Source organism: Pantherophis guttatus, chromosome 2, assembly GCF_059756535.1.
Source record: "Pantherophis guttatus breed Tessera chromosome 2, ASM5975653v1, whole genome shotgun sequence".
Classification (NCBI taxonomy): domain Eukaryota; kingdom Metazoa; phylum Chordata; class Lepidosauria; order Squamata; family Colubridae; genus Pantherophis; species Pantherophis guttatus.
In genome coordinates, this window is record NC_142064.1 from 261923888 (window position 1) to 261940436 (window position 16549).

Below are 16549 nucleotides of genomic sequence, written 5' to 3' on the forward strand. Positions count from 1 at the left end.
CTAAATCAGGGGTGTCAAACTCAAGGCCTGCAGGCTGGATCCAGCCCATGAGGTGCTTAGTTCTGGCCAGAGGTGGGATTCAGCCAGTTCGGACCAGTTCAGGCGAACTGGTAGCGGAAATTGCAGGTGCCGCCCACTTGCCCTGGCTCTATGCCGTCCTATTTAGACATGTTTTTGAGGCCAGGTGCATGCACGGAAGGCACAAGCGTGAGCAAAGCGCACACGCAGAATGCTGGGCGCATGTGCATAAGGCAGGCGTGTGCACACCGCGAACTGGTAGTAACAAAATGTGAAACCCACCGCTGGCTTTGGCCCATGGGACTGCCCTGGAAACAGCGAAGAACTGGCCTGTAGTGCCTCTGCCAGCGAAAACGGAGCTTGGGAGGGCTGCAGGAGTCCATCACGGCCCTCCCGAGCTCCATTTTCACTGGCAGAGGGTTGCAAGAAGCCATTGCAGCCAGAAACGGAGCTCGGGAGCCTGTTTTCCCTGGCAGAGCCTTTGGGCCACAAGCGCCCCAAAACAATTGATGTTGAGCTGGCCACACACACAACACCTGGGAAAACAAAACCCTGATGCGGCCCTCAATGAAATCGAGTTTGACACCCCTGAGCAAAATCCAGCACAGGTAGTCCTTGAGCTACGACCGTAATGGAGCCTGCCCATTGCGGTTGTAAGTTATAATAGTCATACACATGACTGACCTGTATACACGACTGAATTTTTTTTTTGGGTGGCAGCTGTCGCGCAAACGCAACAGTCGTAAAACAAATTGCACGGTTGTTAAGCAAACCTCTGTTTGCTACGGCGTGGTTGTGCTGAAAATCAGAAATAACAGTTTTGTTGTAAATCATTGTAAAATGCAGTCATGTGACCGTAGGATGCTGCCAACAGCCGTAAATATGGCCGTGTTGCCAAGCGCCAGAAGTGTGCATGACAGCGGGGGTGGGTGGCAGTGGTAGGATTCAAAAAAATTTACTACTGGTTCTGTGGACGTGGCTTGGTGGGCATTGCATGGCTTGGTGGACGTGGCAGGGGAAGGTTACTGCAAAATCCCCATTTCCTTCTGATCAGCTGGGACTTGGGAGGCAGAGAATAGATGGAGGCGGGGCCAGTCAGAGGTGGTGTTTACTGGTTCTCCGAACTACTCAAAATTTCCGCTAACGGTTCCGTAGAACTGGTCAGAACCTGCTGAATACCACCTCTGGTGGTGGGGTGGGTGTGCTGACTGTCAGAGCTTCGGATAGATAGATGAATATAGCGACATTCTGGGGTGAGGGAGTGGGGGTTTGTTTGTTTGTTTGTTTGTTTGTTTATTCGTTCGATTTATATGCCGCCCTTCTCCGGAGATTCAGGGCAGCTTGCAATGCGTTAAGCAATAGCCTTCATACTTTTGTATATACCTGCTTAGTAGGGCTTTTGCCCCACCCCCACCCCAGCAGTGTTCTTTTTATACAAAGTCAGCTTATTTCCCCCACAATCCGGGTCCTTCGGGTCTTCATTTTACCTACTTCGAAACGATGGAAGGCTGAGTCAACCTTGAGCCTTTTACTAATTTTACTAATTTATTACTTTATTATTTTTCATTTTATTCTTTTTATTTCTTTTATATGGTTTTTATATCTGTGTAAGCCACTTTGAGTCGCCATGTGCAAGTGGGCGGCAATATAAATTTTCTAAAATAAATAAATAAATACCCACATATATGGCACAGAGAAACAACACAGACTAGTTCGGATGTATACGTCTACAAACATGGAGAGAAAAATGAATCCTGCGAGTTCACCAGATGGATGGCATAGGGAACATAGTTGTTACAGAATCGGATGGTCCTGCTAGAAATACTTTTGAAACCTCCTCCCGGTGGGGAGTAACCTAATGCCCTTCTGATGCATTGGACTAAAGAGTTTTTCAGAATTTAGAAGCTAGATAAGGAATCTCTGAACATGGCGGCTTTACAACTAGTGGACTTCAACTCCCAGAATTCCTGGCTGGCTGAGGAATTCTGGCAGTTGAAGTCCACAACTCTTGAAGTTGCCAAGTTTGGAGATGCCTGGGCTATATCTTTGAGAGGCAAAGTCTGTGAGTGTCTGGTTCCCGAAAAAAGCAGAAATCATCGATGTTTACCTTTCGCAGAAGACATGCTAACCGCTTGGATCTCCCACGTGGTGATGGAATCGGGAAGATGAAATTCTTCTCTGGAAAACACCAAGAAGAAGCTTTCTTCATTTTCTGTATCATGGGCATTTCCACCAAGGTCATACAACTCTTCAAAATCTTTAATGCAGCCACTGGTCATCATAAGACTCTTCCCCCTTGCATTAAATCCTCATCCCAGTCCTCCAAGACCTGTTTATAGGTAGTCCACAACCAGGGATGGACTTCAAAAATTTGAGCAAGGGGTTCTCTGCCCGGTTAATGGGTGGGCATGGCCATGGTGGGTGTGGTCTAGTTGGCCTCCTGAACTACAGCGGGGGGGAAGGGGGCGCATTTTTGCCCTCCCCGGGCTCCAGAGGCTTTTCTCGAGCTTCCGGAAGGGTGAAAACAGCCTCCCCAGGCTCCGGAGGCCCTCTGGAGGTCGGAAAAGGGCCAGTAGGCCTGTTTTTCACCCTCTCCAACCCTCTGCACCATCCACGACTTACGACCACAATCAAGCCCAAAATTTCTCTTGCTAAGCAACACAAGTGAGGTGTTAGGTGAGTTTTGCCCCATTTTAGGACCTTTCTTGCCACAGTTGTTAAACGAATCGCAGCAGTTGTTAAGTTAGTAACACCATTGTTAAGTGAATGTGGCTTGCCCATTGACTCTGTTTGTCAGAATATGGAAAAAGTTGACCACGTGACCCTGGGACACTGCAACCATCATAAATATGAGGAAGTTGCTAAGCGTCTAAATTTTGATCATGTGATCCTGGGGATGCTGCTACGGTCATAAGTGTGAAAAACAGTTCTAAGCCCCTTTTTTCAATGCCGTTGTAACTTTGAATGGTCACTAAATGAATTGTTGTAAGTCAAGGATGACCTGTACGTAATTATACAGGCAAATATTTCGGCTCAGCGCCTGGTTCCAGGTTCCCAGGAGCCCAATGTCTGACATGGATGAAGCGTTCACAAGAAATGAAACATGACTTGTAAATGACTTTCTGTTCTACTCACGTGTGGGTTTGATCCACAACGAAGGTTTTCCAGAGCCAGCTCTCAGGGAAAAATCTTCGCAGTGTGATAATATCATCATCGAAATAATCTTCTTCATCTTCATCATCAACTATGTAGAAAGAGAAAGTCACTAGTTAAAGATGACAGTTTGCTCATTTCCGAAAAACCTTACAGCAGGGTTCTACAACCTCGGCAAGTTTAAGACTTGCGGACTTCAACTCCCAGAATTCCTTAGCCAGCCATGGAATTCTGGGAGTTGAAGTCCACAAGTCTTAAAGTTGCTGAGGTTGGAGACCCCTGCTGCCTTAGAAGGAATGGTATTCAGTCCTTTTCACTTCAGGTGTTTTAACAGTCGCTGCGATGTCTCTGGAATTTCACGGTGATCCCCTTTTGTGACCTTCTGGCAAGCAAAGTTAATGGGGAAGCCAGATTCACTTAACAACTGTGTTACTAATTTAACAGCTGCAGTGATTCACTCAACAACGGCGTCAAGGAAAAATAGGGCAAAATGGGGTAAAACTCGCTTAAAACTTTGATGTTCATCAACCGAAATTGGGGTCGTAAGTAGAGAACTACCGCTATACACTACGGTTTCTGAAACTCCTTATGGACCAAAAGAATTACTTACACATAACCTAAGTCGAGGTTGTAATTCGAGGACTGCCTCTATATGCTTTATAGGGGTGTTATTAGCCTATTTTAGTTTGGCAAGATTCTGTCTATGGGTGAGGAACAATTAATAAGTCTGCTTTTAAGAATGACAACGTTTATTTCCTGCTTTTTGGAGTTTGACAGAAAGATATTACGGCTGTTGTGAGGCAGAACGCTGAAGCCGGAACTCTTTGTTATAAAACTTGTTTTGAGAGCCGACGGGAATTGATGTTCAAACATCTGGATTGCCTTTCTTCATGTAACCTTTCTCTTTTCCTATTCAGCTGGCTCAGGGTTACCATATTCACCAGTGGTGGGATTCCAAAATTTTTACTACCGGTTCTGTGGGCGTGGCATGGCTTGGCGGGCATGGCTTGGCAGGCGTGGCATGGTGGGCGTGGCAGGGGAAGGATACTGTAAAATCTCCATTCCCACCCCACTCCAGGGGAAGGATACTGTAAAATCTCCATTTCCTCCCAATCAACTGGGACTCGGGAGGCAGAGAATAGATGGGGGCGGGGCCAGTCAGAGATGGTATTTATTGGTTCTCCAAACTATTCAAAATTTCCCCTACTGGTTCTCCAGAACTGGTCAGAACCTGCTGAATACTCACCCCTTCCAAGAGTATGGGACCCCCAGGACTGGCGACGTAATTTGGCAGCATAGCGGCAACAATCAAGGAAGACTTCACGGCACTCTATGTTCTGAATCCTCTTGGCACGTTCATCACATGACCGGGCATTGCGAAGCAGCACAATGCCGCCTTTGCAGCATTTAACCTGATTAGATGTACTGTATTTGGCAACTGCAGAAGAGAGAGAGAGGGAGAAGAAGATTAAATATCGGTGGATATAAAATGCAGAAACAAAAGAGATAAAGGAAACTCAATATTTCACATTCCCTTCTTAGAATTCTGATTAGTCTAGCCCAGCAGTTTCCACATTCTGATATACCAGGCCTACATTTTTTTCAACTTTTGCAACTTTAAGATAGGAGGACTTTAACTCCCAGAATTCAGCAGCTTGACACTGGTGCGTAACACAGCTAGAATTGAAGCCGGTTAAGAAATCCGGTTCTTTGTTCAGTCATGGGGAAAAAAATCTGATATTCTGAGTTCCTTGACTCCCAATTGGACTTCTCAGTTTCTCTTGCCTCTCCAGAAGCAATTCAGGTGAACAAGAAAACAAACAAAATAACCTTACATTTCTTTTACAATTTCCCCACCATTTAGTCTACACCATTTGCACGAGTGGAGCTTCTCATTCACACGCAAGCGCCTTCCACTTCTCACACCCGCTTGCCCACGGCTCATGCCCAGACGTTTGCCCATTTTTTCAGCAGCCCTATTTCAAACAGGCCACAGCACGTTAGTGGACTGTGGCTCGGGGGCTGGGGGACCCCTGTACTATATTTAAATGTCAGCGTTCCAGAAAACCCCAACTTCGAGTAAAGACGCGAAAGCAAGCATTTTACAAAGTTCTCTTTACTAGAATAGGTAAACTGCAGTGATGGGTTGCTCCCGGTTCGCACCGGTTCCTGAGAGCTGGTAGCGGTGACGATATGATGTCACCGAACCGGTTCTCTGTCTTCGGGAGCTGGGCCCTCCCACCTGCCCCGGCATTATGCTGACCTTATATTTCTTCTTTTTTCGCCCAGCTGAGAGGTGTGGCAGAGCGGATTGCTGCACCTCAGCTGGGCAGATTTGCAACGCGCTTACGCAAAGCGCAAGTTTGGCGCGCCGGTGAGCAAAGCGAGCATGCTCATGGCGATCACACGCAAAGCGCGCAACCGAAGAGAACTGGTAGTAAAGCCGGTTAGAACCCACCCCTGGTAAACTGGCACATCAGGGAAAACCCTGATGGGTTATGGGTTATAGGGGTATGGGTAAGGCGTTTTAAATTGGGGAGCCATTTTGGATTTAATTCTGTTTTAAACGTATTTTAATTGTTTATATTGTATGTTTTTTTAATTTTGGCTGTTCACCGCCCCGAGTCCTTCGGGAGAGGGGGCGGTATAAAAATCTAATAAATAAAATAAAAAATCTAATAAATAAAAAACCCGAATCTGAAAGATCTGGATTTTCCCTCAGTAAATCAAAAGGCCGGAAGCTTCTATGCTGCCAGTAAACTACCCAGAGAGTGCTGTAAAGCACTATGGGGCAGTATATAAGCCTAAATGCTAGTTTGTATTCATAGTATTTGCATTTGCATTTGCATTTGCATTTGCATTTGCATTTGCATTTGCATTATTTTATTTTATTTTATTTTATTTTATTTTATTTTATTTTATTTTATTTTATTTTATTTTATTTTATTTTATTTTATTTTATTTTATGTTTTGTTTTGTTTTGTTTTGTTTTGAAATTTTATATTGCCACCTACTCGCACATGGCAACTCAAGGTGGCTTACACTGATATAAAAACTATATAAAAGAAATAAAAAGAATAAAAATAAAAATAATAAAACAATAAATTAGTAAAATAATAACTCCCCCACCCCGGAGACAATACACATTCATACAAACCATTGAACGGGCTGCATCCTGCTCTGGGTTCCCCCAGGTCTATTATTAATTCTGGCTCTCCCCAGTAAAGTTCTTTGCTTAAATTGGAGCAACTGTGTTCCTAGAATCACAATGGAGAACCTCATCGTTTCATCTCCCAGCATTTACCTTTCTTCTCTATCTCAAGTTGAAATGACAGGGAACGCTTTTTCCGGGAAGCGTTTTCTTCACATCCATGTGCTGTGGAAATGAAAAGAAGAAGATGAATGGAAACTCAATACATAAATAAATAAAATCCCACTAGCAGGGGATATTAAAAGGGATGATTCCTGATGGAAAAGGAGAGCTACGGTTTCTCAGAAACAGAAGAAGAAAATAAATATTTGTCAGAGAGTAAAGCAAGTGAATCGGCGCCAATGAATGCCCAGGCTATTAGAAAGTTATCAAAATCTGTGAGATTTGGTTGAAATTTCAGACAAGAAGGCCCAAAGAAAAGGGATTCTCAGGGGTGGACTTCAAAAATTTTAGCAAGGGGTTCTCTGCCTGTTTGCTGGGTGGGAGTGGCCATGGTGGGTGTGGCCTCCTGCACCACCATCGGGGGGGGGCGTTTTTGCCCTCCCCAGGCTCTAGAGGCTTTCCTCAAGCCTCCAGGAGGGCAAAAAAGGCCTCCCCAGGCTCCGGAGACCCTCTGGAGGCCCTAAACAGGCCCGTTTCCGACTTCCAGAGGGCCTCCAGAGCCTGGGATGAGCCAGACCCATTTCTGGCCTTCTCAAACTTCCGGTAGGCCCGTTTTTCACCCTCCCTGAGCATACCCACCCGCCCTGCATTTACCTGCATCCAAAACGGGCCACGTGAGGAATCCTGGGGGCGGGGAAGGGCCAGCCAGGAGTGGGATTTGGGGGTCGTCCGAATTGCACAGAATCTTAGCTAGAGGTTCTCCTGAACCCTTGCGAACCCCCAGAAGCCCACCCCTGGCAGGATTTTGACAGTTTTAACTGTACGTCCTTCTGAGCCAACCAAGAGTATTATTTCATTTCTTTTCCTCACAGCTTTGCAATTTCTATTATTCATTTTCTTTACAACTATGAGGATAGAAACTTTTGATAATTGCCCCTTTATTTTCCTTCAGGACTGGTTACTCACCCTTCCGGAGAGGGCTTTGCTGTTCACCAGCACGAATTGAGAGACCAGCATCGGCAAAGATACCCAGGGAATCTTCCCCGCTGCCAGCAGTGCAACCGAGATCATAACTTTTCATGGCCTCAGAAACCTGATTTCAAGAGGGAAAATAAATACACGTGTGGAAAGATGATAAGGCCAGAGAAAAAGAGAGACTGCTTCTATCGATGTGTGATGTTTTACTGGACCAGTATTCCTCAGCCTTGGCAACTTTAAGATGTGTGGATTCCCCAGCCAGGTTAGCTAGAACTAGAAGAGGTGCAAACATAACTAGCAAAAGTTTCCCGTCAGGAAATTTTTCCTTAGTTCTAGGTTGGATCTCTCCTTAATAAACTTCCATCTGTTGCTCCAATCCTTCTGATCTTCCACAAGAGCTTTACAACCTGGCACTGCCAGCTGTCTTGAGGCTCCAGTGCGGGGGGGGAATGGTCTTCACATTGGGGGCAATTGACAGACTAATAACAGATCCCATCTCACCCCCTCTTCATCTTATTCCCTCCCTATCTTTTGATTAGACTTATGGACAGGTAATTCTCGACTTACTATCAATAATTGAGCCCAAAATTTCTGCTGCTAAGAGAAACAGTTACTAGGTCAGTTTTGCCCTATTTTACGACCTTTCTTGCCACAGTTATTAAGTGAATCACTACGACTCTTAAATTAGTGACACAGTTGTTGAATGAATCTGGCTTCCCCATTGACTTGGTTTGTCAGAAGGTCGGAAAGAGTGATCACATGATCTGGGGACCCTGCAACCATCATAAATATGAGCCACTTGCCAAGCATCTGAATGAGCCCTGGTAACTTTGAAGAGTTACCAATTTACAACGAACTGTTGTAAATTGAGGATTACCTGCATTTTATGTGGTTTATGAATTAGTTTCTCTTGTGTATAGGATTTTTAAAATTTTTATCTTTTTAATAATGTAATACCGCCCAGAGTTACCTGGGGTAAGATGGGCAGTCAATAAATATAAATGAATGAATAAAATTAAAATTATAAAGAATGAATTAAAATAAATTAAAATTATAAAGAATGAATTAAAATAAATTAAAATAAAGAATGAATTAATGAATAAATAAATAAATAAAACCCCTCAAGTGCCAAAATGTGCCCATCAAATTCCTATCCATCACAGCTATCTTACACATGGAGTCAAAACAAGGAGTTGTGTACCCAAATGACTAAGAAGAGTGGCTGAACCAGAAGGCACCATACCTTGTCTTGTGTGAGTCGATTCTTCCCGTTGAGGGCGTAAACGGCAGCATCCGTGGCAGAGAGAGAGACGAAGGATTTGGCATCTGTTTTTAGGGTGAGTGACAGGCGTGACTGTGGCTGCAGACGGTCTATGTTTGACGAGGAGCGAATCTCCAGCTGAAGATTGGAAAGACAGAGTGAGGGAGAAGTAGGACAGCCAACCCCAACTTCTTCCTTGATCTCTAGGTGGGAGAGGTGACAACTTCATAAATTACCTGGGAATTCCAGAAGCATCCTCCGAAATATTTGGAAAGTCAATGGTTAGTCTTTCCTTATTTTTCCTTCCTTGCTCTCTTCCCCTCTTCCCCTTTTTTCTTTTCTTTGTCTTTCCTCTTTCCCTTTCTCCTTTCCTGTCCCTTCTTGCATGCTCAAATGCAAGATGTTTTGTTTTCAGTTTGTTTTGATAGCCCTTGGCCAATAAAAATTGAGCTCGGGGAGTTGCCACACTCCATTTTCGGCCGCAACAGCTTCCTGCAGGCCCTCTGCCAGTGAAAACGGAGCGTGGGGGGCTGTGCGCGGCCCCCCCACCCTGTGCTCCATTTTCATTGGCAGAGGCACCACAGGCTAGTCCTTTGCTCTTTCCAGGCTGGCTCCCGGGGGCCAGATCTAAGCATCCTGTGGGCCAGATCCAGCCCGTAGGTGAGTTTAATACCCCTGCACTCCACTAAAAACCAAGCCGAGCACAGAATGGAATGCGGGTATGTGGCAATGAGTGAAACAACTGACTGTCTTAGAAACAAATCACTGGCACGAAACTCTGGAATGGATTTGGAAACGCAAGCCCCTCCTAAATGCAACATACCTTCCCCTCGCAGCGGGGGACCACTTCCAACCATATGGAGTTAGAGACAATTTCATCCCCAAGGCGGTAAAAGGCCACAACACGAAACGTTGGCATCAGATTAGGTGTAATGGGAATAGGAACTTCTCTAAGAGTGCCACGTGGAACGCTTTTTACAGAGATTATGTCTCCTTTGCTCAAAACCTGCAGGGAAACGGTCAAAACAGTGCTTAAACACAGAGGCACATCTTCCAGAAATTTTATAAAAATAATAATAATAATCCCATAACCCAGTCCTCAATTTACGGCCACAACCGAGCCCCAAATTTCCATCGATGAGTGAGACATTTCTTGAGTTTTGCCCCATTGGACAACTTTTCCTGCCGCAGTTGTTAAAAGTGAATCACTGCCGTTTTTAAATTAGTAAGGCGGTTGTTCAGTGAATCTGACTTCCATGTCGATTTTGCTTGTCGCCAAAGGTACAGGACCCAAATATACCGCAACCCAGTGGTGAAATCTAAAATTTGTTACCACAGTTCTGTGGGCGTGGCTTGGTGGTGATGGTGGTAATGTGATTGGGTGGGCGTGGCCAATTTTTTTTTTTTACTTTTAAAACCATTTTTTCTACAACCTCTTCCGCGAAGAGGTTGTAAAAAAATGCTTTCAAAAGGCTCTGACGATCCCAGCTGAAAAAAGTCCCTGCCGATCAGGCAACTCAGCTGCGATCGTCAGAGGCATTTAAAAGAAAAAAAAGGGGGGGTTCTTTTAAAAGCCTTTGAGGATCCCAGCTGAGCCACGTGATCATCAGAGGCTTTTTTTTTACTTTTAAAAGCATTTTTTCGGCCGAAGAGATTGTAGAAAAAATGCTTTTAAAAGTAAAAAAAAAGCCTCTGATGATTGTGTGGCTCAGCTGGGCATGGGGGGGGGAGGCAGGGATTTTTGCTACCGGTTCTCCAAACCACCCACCTCCATCGCTACCGGATCGGTGATCCGGTCTGAACCAGGAGCATTTCACCCCTGCCGCAACCCATCATAAATAGAGGCCAGTTGCCAAGTGCCCAAATTTCGATCACCTGACTATGAGGATGCTGCCATGATCGTAAGAACAATCATTTTTTTTCAGTGACAGTGTAACTTCAAGCAGTTACGAGACAAATGGTTGTAAATTGAGGACTGTCTGTAGTTTACTTCGTAAGAAGTCACCATGGCACAATGTTTAATGTGAACCCAGTGAGGTGAGTGAGGAGATAATCTTGACTCTGAGTCAGTGGTGGGATTCAAAAATTTTTACTACCGGTTCTATGGGCGTGGCTTGGTGGGCATGGCATGGCTTGGTGGGCGTGGCAGGGAAAGGATACTGTAAAATCCCCATTTCCTCCCGATCAGCTGGGACTCAGGAGGCAGAGAATAGATGGAGGCGGGGCCAGTCAGAGGTGGTATTTACCGGTTCTCGGAACTACTCAAAATTTCCATTACCGATTCTCCAGAACTGGTCAGAACCTGCTAACTATCACCTCTGCTCTGAGTCAATCTTTCCCTCTCAGCCCAAGATCCATTGTGGTCTAAGGGTGAAGGTGTTTGACTAAGCATGGGGAGACCCAGTTTGTTGTTCCTGGTCACCTATGGCAACATCTGGAAGCCATAGGGCCAATTCCTCCCTCTCATCTCAAGAGTCGATGTGGTTAATTGTGATGAATGTGGTGGGGAAATCTAGGTTGTAAAGCTGCTCTCAACCAGGGAAGCTATGAGCTGGTCGTCTTTTCGTCCAACCTATCCTACAAGGTTGTTGATATGGGAATAAAAGATAGGAGGGAGGGAGGCCATCTGTGTTGCAACGTAGGTGATAATAACTATAGCTACAACATATTTAGAAAATTATACAAAATAATAAGCAACTTTATAGGAGCTGTGGTGGAACCAGTGGTTAAAATGCAGTATTGCGGGCTAACTCTTCCCACATTCTGAAATTTGATTGAAGGTTGACTCAGCCTTCCATCCTTCCAAGGTGGGTAAAATGAGGACCCAGATTATAGGCTGACTCTGTAAACCACTTAGAGGGCTGTAAAGCACTGTGAATTGGTATATAAGTCTAAGTGCTATTGCTATAACCAGTTTGCATGCTGGGAAAAGGCAAGGAGAAAACATGTATTCATTACCCAACTAGGTTACACCATCAGTGCTAGAAGGAAGTGGGATTTACTCTCTTTTTATATACTAGTAATTTGGTCTGTCAGTATTGGTGCAGTGGTGGGTTGCTCCCAAGTTGGTCCGGTTCTTGCGAATCGGTAGTAAAAGCGGCGTGAGGCTCTGTCCACCTGCCCGCATGCTCCCATTGCAAACCGGTAGTAAAGGTAAGTAGAACCCACTCCTATATTGGTGGGAGTGGTCTTGATAGTTTCTTGATTAGACTGTTGTTTATGTTTGATTATTTTTCTATGTTATTATTTTTTTTCTTGATTGGAGTATTGTTTACTTCGTGATTGCTGGTCTGATGTTAATCTAGTCAGGGGTGTCAAACTTCATTTCATTGAGGGGTGCATCAGGGTTGTGTTTTACCTTGGAGGGGTGGAGGGCATGGCCTGAGGGGGCATGGTCAGCTTGACATCACTCGTGTGGGGGCGCCTATGGTGACCCAAGCACTCTGCCAGCAAAAATGGAGCTTGGGAGGGCCCCGCATGGACCTCCCGAGATCCATTTTTGCTGGCAGAGGCACCATGGGCTGGTCCTTGACTGTTTCCATGGCAGCCCTGTGGGCCAGATCCAAGCACCCTTGTGGGCCATATCTGGCTCGCGGACATTGAGTTTGACACCCCTGATCTAAGTGTTCATCTCTGTTTATCTAGGTGTTGATTGCTAGGAAGGAGCTGTTGTGGTCTCTTTATTTCCCTTTTAGCTTTTCGACTGTTTTTTTTGAATGGTATTTAGATCTTGTTTATGACCTAGGCTTCCTTAGAAATTAAACAGCACAAACTTAGCCCCAGCAAACCTCTTTAATTCATACGGCTGTAAATTACTTTCATTTACAGTCTGCAAGGCTTGATAAACAGTCTTTCAGGGGAAGGTTATCAACACCCACCTATCTCACGTGGAATGCTGCCAAAGAGCTAATTTCCAGACGCAGGGCAAGGCCAAACTTGGCACAGAGTCACAAGCAGAAATTTCAAATCTTGAATCGGCCAGATGAAGTAATTGCTTCCTGCAAAAGCTCACGTCCCACTCGCTTCTCTTTTATGTCTTATGGGAAGGGCCAATCATCTCCAAGCCTTACTCCCAAGTTGATCCTGTTCCCTTAATTGTTCCTGTCTCATGACACCTCTGCGCATGCACACACTGGGAACAGGCTCACGCTGTTCTTCTGCCTCGCTGATGTCAGACTCCGGAGGCAGCAAAGAACTACCAGATGGCCTTGGCCCCCCTCTCTGCCTCCGACTCAGAGCCACTGTCCGAGCCTTCCCCAGACTCCAGGACTGGCCCACATTCCTCCCCAATCTCCTCACTGTCTGAATCTGCTGCCAGCTCTGCTGGCCGCTGATGGACCACAACATTTATCTCTATGTATCTATTGATCGCTGATCTGCTGAGTAACAGGCTTCCAAGAATTTTCTAGCATTTTTGGTCTAGGGTTCTCAGAGTTTCCCAATTGAAACTATGGTTATGTGTGTCCATGTGTTGCGCAATTAAGGAGTTTTCATTACGTCTTCAGAGTGCTAGTTGGAGTTCATGGATGCACACTGTTAATTTTCTGCCCAGTTCTTTAAGCGGACACCTACCAACATTGACAGGACAAGCCACTTGTATATAAAGAGAGAACTACCAGGTTCTCATGAACATCTCCCACCAAACCTCCTGAAGGGTCTCACCATGTAATAGAAGTCGGTGAAGGCATCTGAGCCAACGGATTTCAATTGAATTGTGAGGGTCTCTCCAATATTCAAGCCATAACTTCTGAGACTTTCAATGATCAAATAGTTGCCTCTGGCGGACTTGGTGGCCTTGGTGGTCAAGGTCGCTTCTGCTGGACTCTCTGTTCCTGCTGTTAGCTGTGGGAAAAATAAAGATAGTCAGGCTTTTTTATAGACTTTCTGGACAGAGAGGATATCAAGAGCCATGGTGGCGCAGCAGTTAGAATGCAATATTGCAGGCTACTTCTGCGGATTGCTGCCTGCCAGCAGTTCGACAGTCCGATTCTCACTGGCTCAAAGTTGACTCAGCCTTCCATCCTTCCGAGGTGGGTAAAATGAGGAGCCAGATTGTTGGGGGCAATAGGCTGACTCTGTAAACTGCTTAGAGAGGGCTGTAAAAGCACTATGAAGCGGCATATAAGTCTAAGTGCTATTGCTATTATGGAGGGACAATTCCGATGAAAGATTTATCATCTATCTGTCTGTCTGTCTGTCTATCTATCATCTATATATGTATCTATGTATCTTTCTATTTGTCTGTCTGTCTGTCTCTGTCTATGTGTCTGTCTATCTCTATATCTATCTATCTATCTATCTATCTATCTATCTATCTATCTATCTATCTATCTATCTATCTATCTATCTATCTTTCTATCTACCTATCTATCTATCCAACCAGCTATCTATCTATCCATCCATCTATCCATCCATCTATTTCTGGGTTGGGGAAAGTTTCATGTACAGGTAGTCCTCGACTTATGGCCACAATTGAGCCCCAAATTTCCATTGCTAAGCAAGACGGTCGTTAAGTGACTTTTGCCCCATTTTATGACCTTCCTTGCCACAGATGTTAAGAGAACCCCTGCGGTTGTTAAATGAATCTGGCTTTCCTACTGACTCTGCTTATCAGAGTTTGCAAAATCACATGACCCCGGGACATTGCAACAGATATAAATACATGCCAATTGCCAAGTGTCTGTATTTTGATCACATTATCATGGAGATGCTGCAACAGTTGTAAGTGTGAATAGTGGTCATAACTCGCTTTTTACGGTGCCATTGTAACCTCAAATGGTCATCAAATAAACTGTTGTAAATCAAGGACTACCTGTACAGTATGCAAACATATGCATATACATATGTATATGTATGTGTACGCCCATTTACTGTGAACATATAGACATACACACAGATTTTGCTGTAATTCTCTTTCTTCCTCCCCTCCTGTCCCCACCCTTTTGATGGGTGAAACAATACCGTGACAGTGACTGAGGAAGAGCCTTGAGCAACATTGATTCTGTAGCTCGCAATTCCCTGCTTATCGGTGCTCATCTGTTCATCCATGAGAGATTGTGCTCCGGTTATGCGGGTTCTGAAGCGGACTGGGAGGTTGGCGGCTGGTGAGCCATCCGGCAGTGTGATTCGAGCCTGGAGAAAATCCAGAATGTTTTATTAACAATGATAAGTAGTCTGGGAGTTTTAGAATTCAAACAGACAAGTACCAGCCACATAAACAGTCCAGACTTAACAAGTGTTGGTAAAAAAAGACAAAACAAAGTCTAGGTAGTGGACATTGCAATACCTGGTGACAGCAGAAGAGAAGAGAAAGAACTGGAGAAAATCACAATATATAAAGACCTGCAAATAGAAGTGGAATGACTATGGCAAAGGAAAGCAAGGATGGTAACAACAGCAATAGGTGCCTTGGGTGCAATCCCAAACCATCTGGAGCACCACTTGAAGACCATGGACATTGATCATATCCCTACCAATCAATTGCAGAAGGCAGCTTCTCTTAAAATGGTTTACATCCTACGACAATACCTTTAGCAACACCAAACAACATTTGTCTAGCTCAGGTCCTGGGGAAATACTTGATTAGTGGATAAAAATGTCAAATCCAGTTTAAATCTTTGGCTGCCTGTACTTCTAGCGATAATAATTTAAATGTATTGGCCTCCCAGTGAATCTTTATGTGGTTTAGTTGCATACCTACTGTTAAGGATATTGTTGAGTTACACCCGAAGTTGTGGTTTATAAAGCAGAGTACCGTTAAGAGTTTTACGCAAGGAAACGTTTTGAGAGTAATTGTGACTAACATATAGACAAACTGGGTTTTACAGTATTTTACTTTTAGGGAAAAGCAAAATCATAGTCCTTTAACAATCCAAGTCTTAGCCATATAAAGTGCAATATAAGATCAATCCAGGGATATAAAGTCTTCTTACCAGTTTGTAGTAAAATTCAAGGAACAATCAGGAACAATATAAAAACAGTTCAATAAATATCAGAAAGCAGTAAATAAATAATCATGATCAAACAATGACCATATAGAGAGATCAAAAAGAGTTACAGCATAGCAGCAGGTAAAAATGGTGTAGTGTCCACACTAACCATAATTTAGCTCTCCTTAAATACATTGGCTACAGAGCTCAGCCAATCAGGATGCAGAATGACTCAGCACAGTTCTTAAAGCTACATAATACATTTGCATAATACAAACATACAATGTTGGCTTATATATTTCCTGGCCAACCAATTAGGCAATAACCATTTCCTAACACCTGCAGCTGAGACATGCCACAAGTGGACAATTGCAAGAACGAACACATTCACATGGGCAGACTGATCTGCATGAAGCCGCTGAGAGTTCTGGATTGAGGTGGGGTAGAAATGTGGGCAGCAAATCAATAGAAACAGATAAATGTGTTCAACGCATGCTCTCTCTCATCCACAGAGCGCGGATTTGCCCTTACAGATTTTGGTGAACTACATCTCCCACAATTCTCCTCTTTATCAGTTGGGTAATTGGGATTAACTCACCCAAATCACAGACTAGCACATTGTCCAATAGAAGAAGAATAAAATAGAATAACAGAGTTGGAAGGACCTTGGAGGTCTTCTAGTCCAACTCTCTGCTTAGGCAGGAAACCCTGTACTACTTCAGACAAATGGTTATCCAATCTCTTCCTAAAAACTTCTATGTTCTAGTTGTTCCCGACTCTAGGGGGCGGTGCTCATCTCCGTTTCAAAGCTGAAGAGCCAGCATTGTCCAAAGACGTCTCCATGGTCATGTGGCTGGCATGACTAAACACCAAAGGTGCACGGAACGCTATTACCTT

At 44.4% G+C, this 16549-nt stretch overlaps 1 protein-coding gene across 1 annotated transcript in view; it reads right to left on the reverse strand.

Annotated features, from left to right (window-relative positions):
- LOC117667875 (complement C4-like) overlaps positions 1–16549 on the reverse strand; it is a 104193-nt gene that overhangs the window by 52345 nt on the left and 35299 nt on the right. Inside the window, exons 11-19 of the mRNA XM_060693346.2 lie at positions 14685–14855; positions 13386–13565; positions 9547–9729; positions 8706–8861; positions 7451–7577; positions 6476–6547; positions 4418–4609; positions 3154–3262; positions 2126–2196 (exon numbers count right to left, since the gene is read on the reverse strand). Coding sequence (XP_060549329.2) covers positions 2126–2196; positions 3154–3262; positions 4418–4609; positions 6476–6547; positions 7451–7577; positions 8706–8861; positions 9547–9729; positions 13386–13565; positions 14685–14855 — 1261 coding nt within the window. The remainder of the gene's footprint in view (positions 1–2125; positions 2197–3153; positions 3263–4417; positions 4610–6475; positions 6548–7450; positions 7578–8705; positions 8862–9546; positions 9730–13385; positions 13566–14684; positions 14856–16549) is intronic.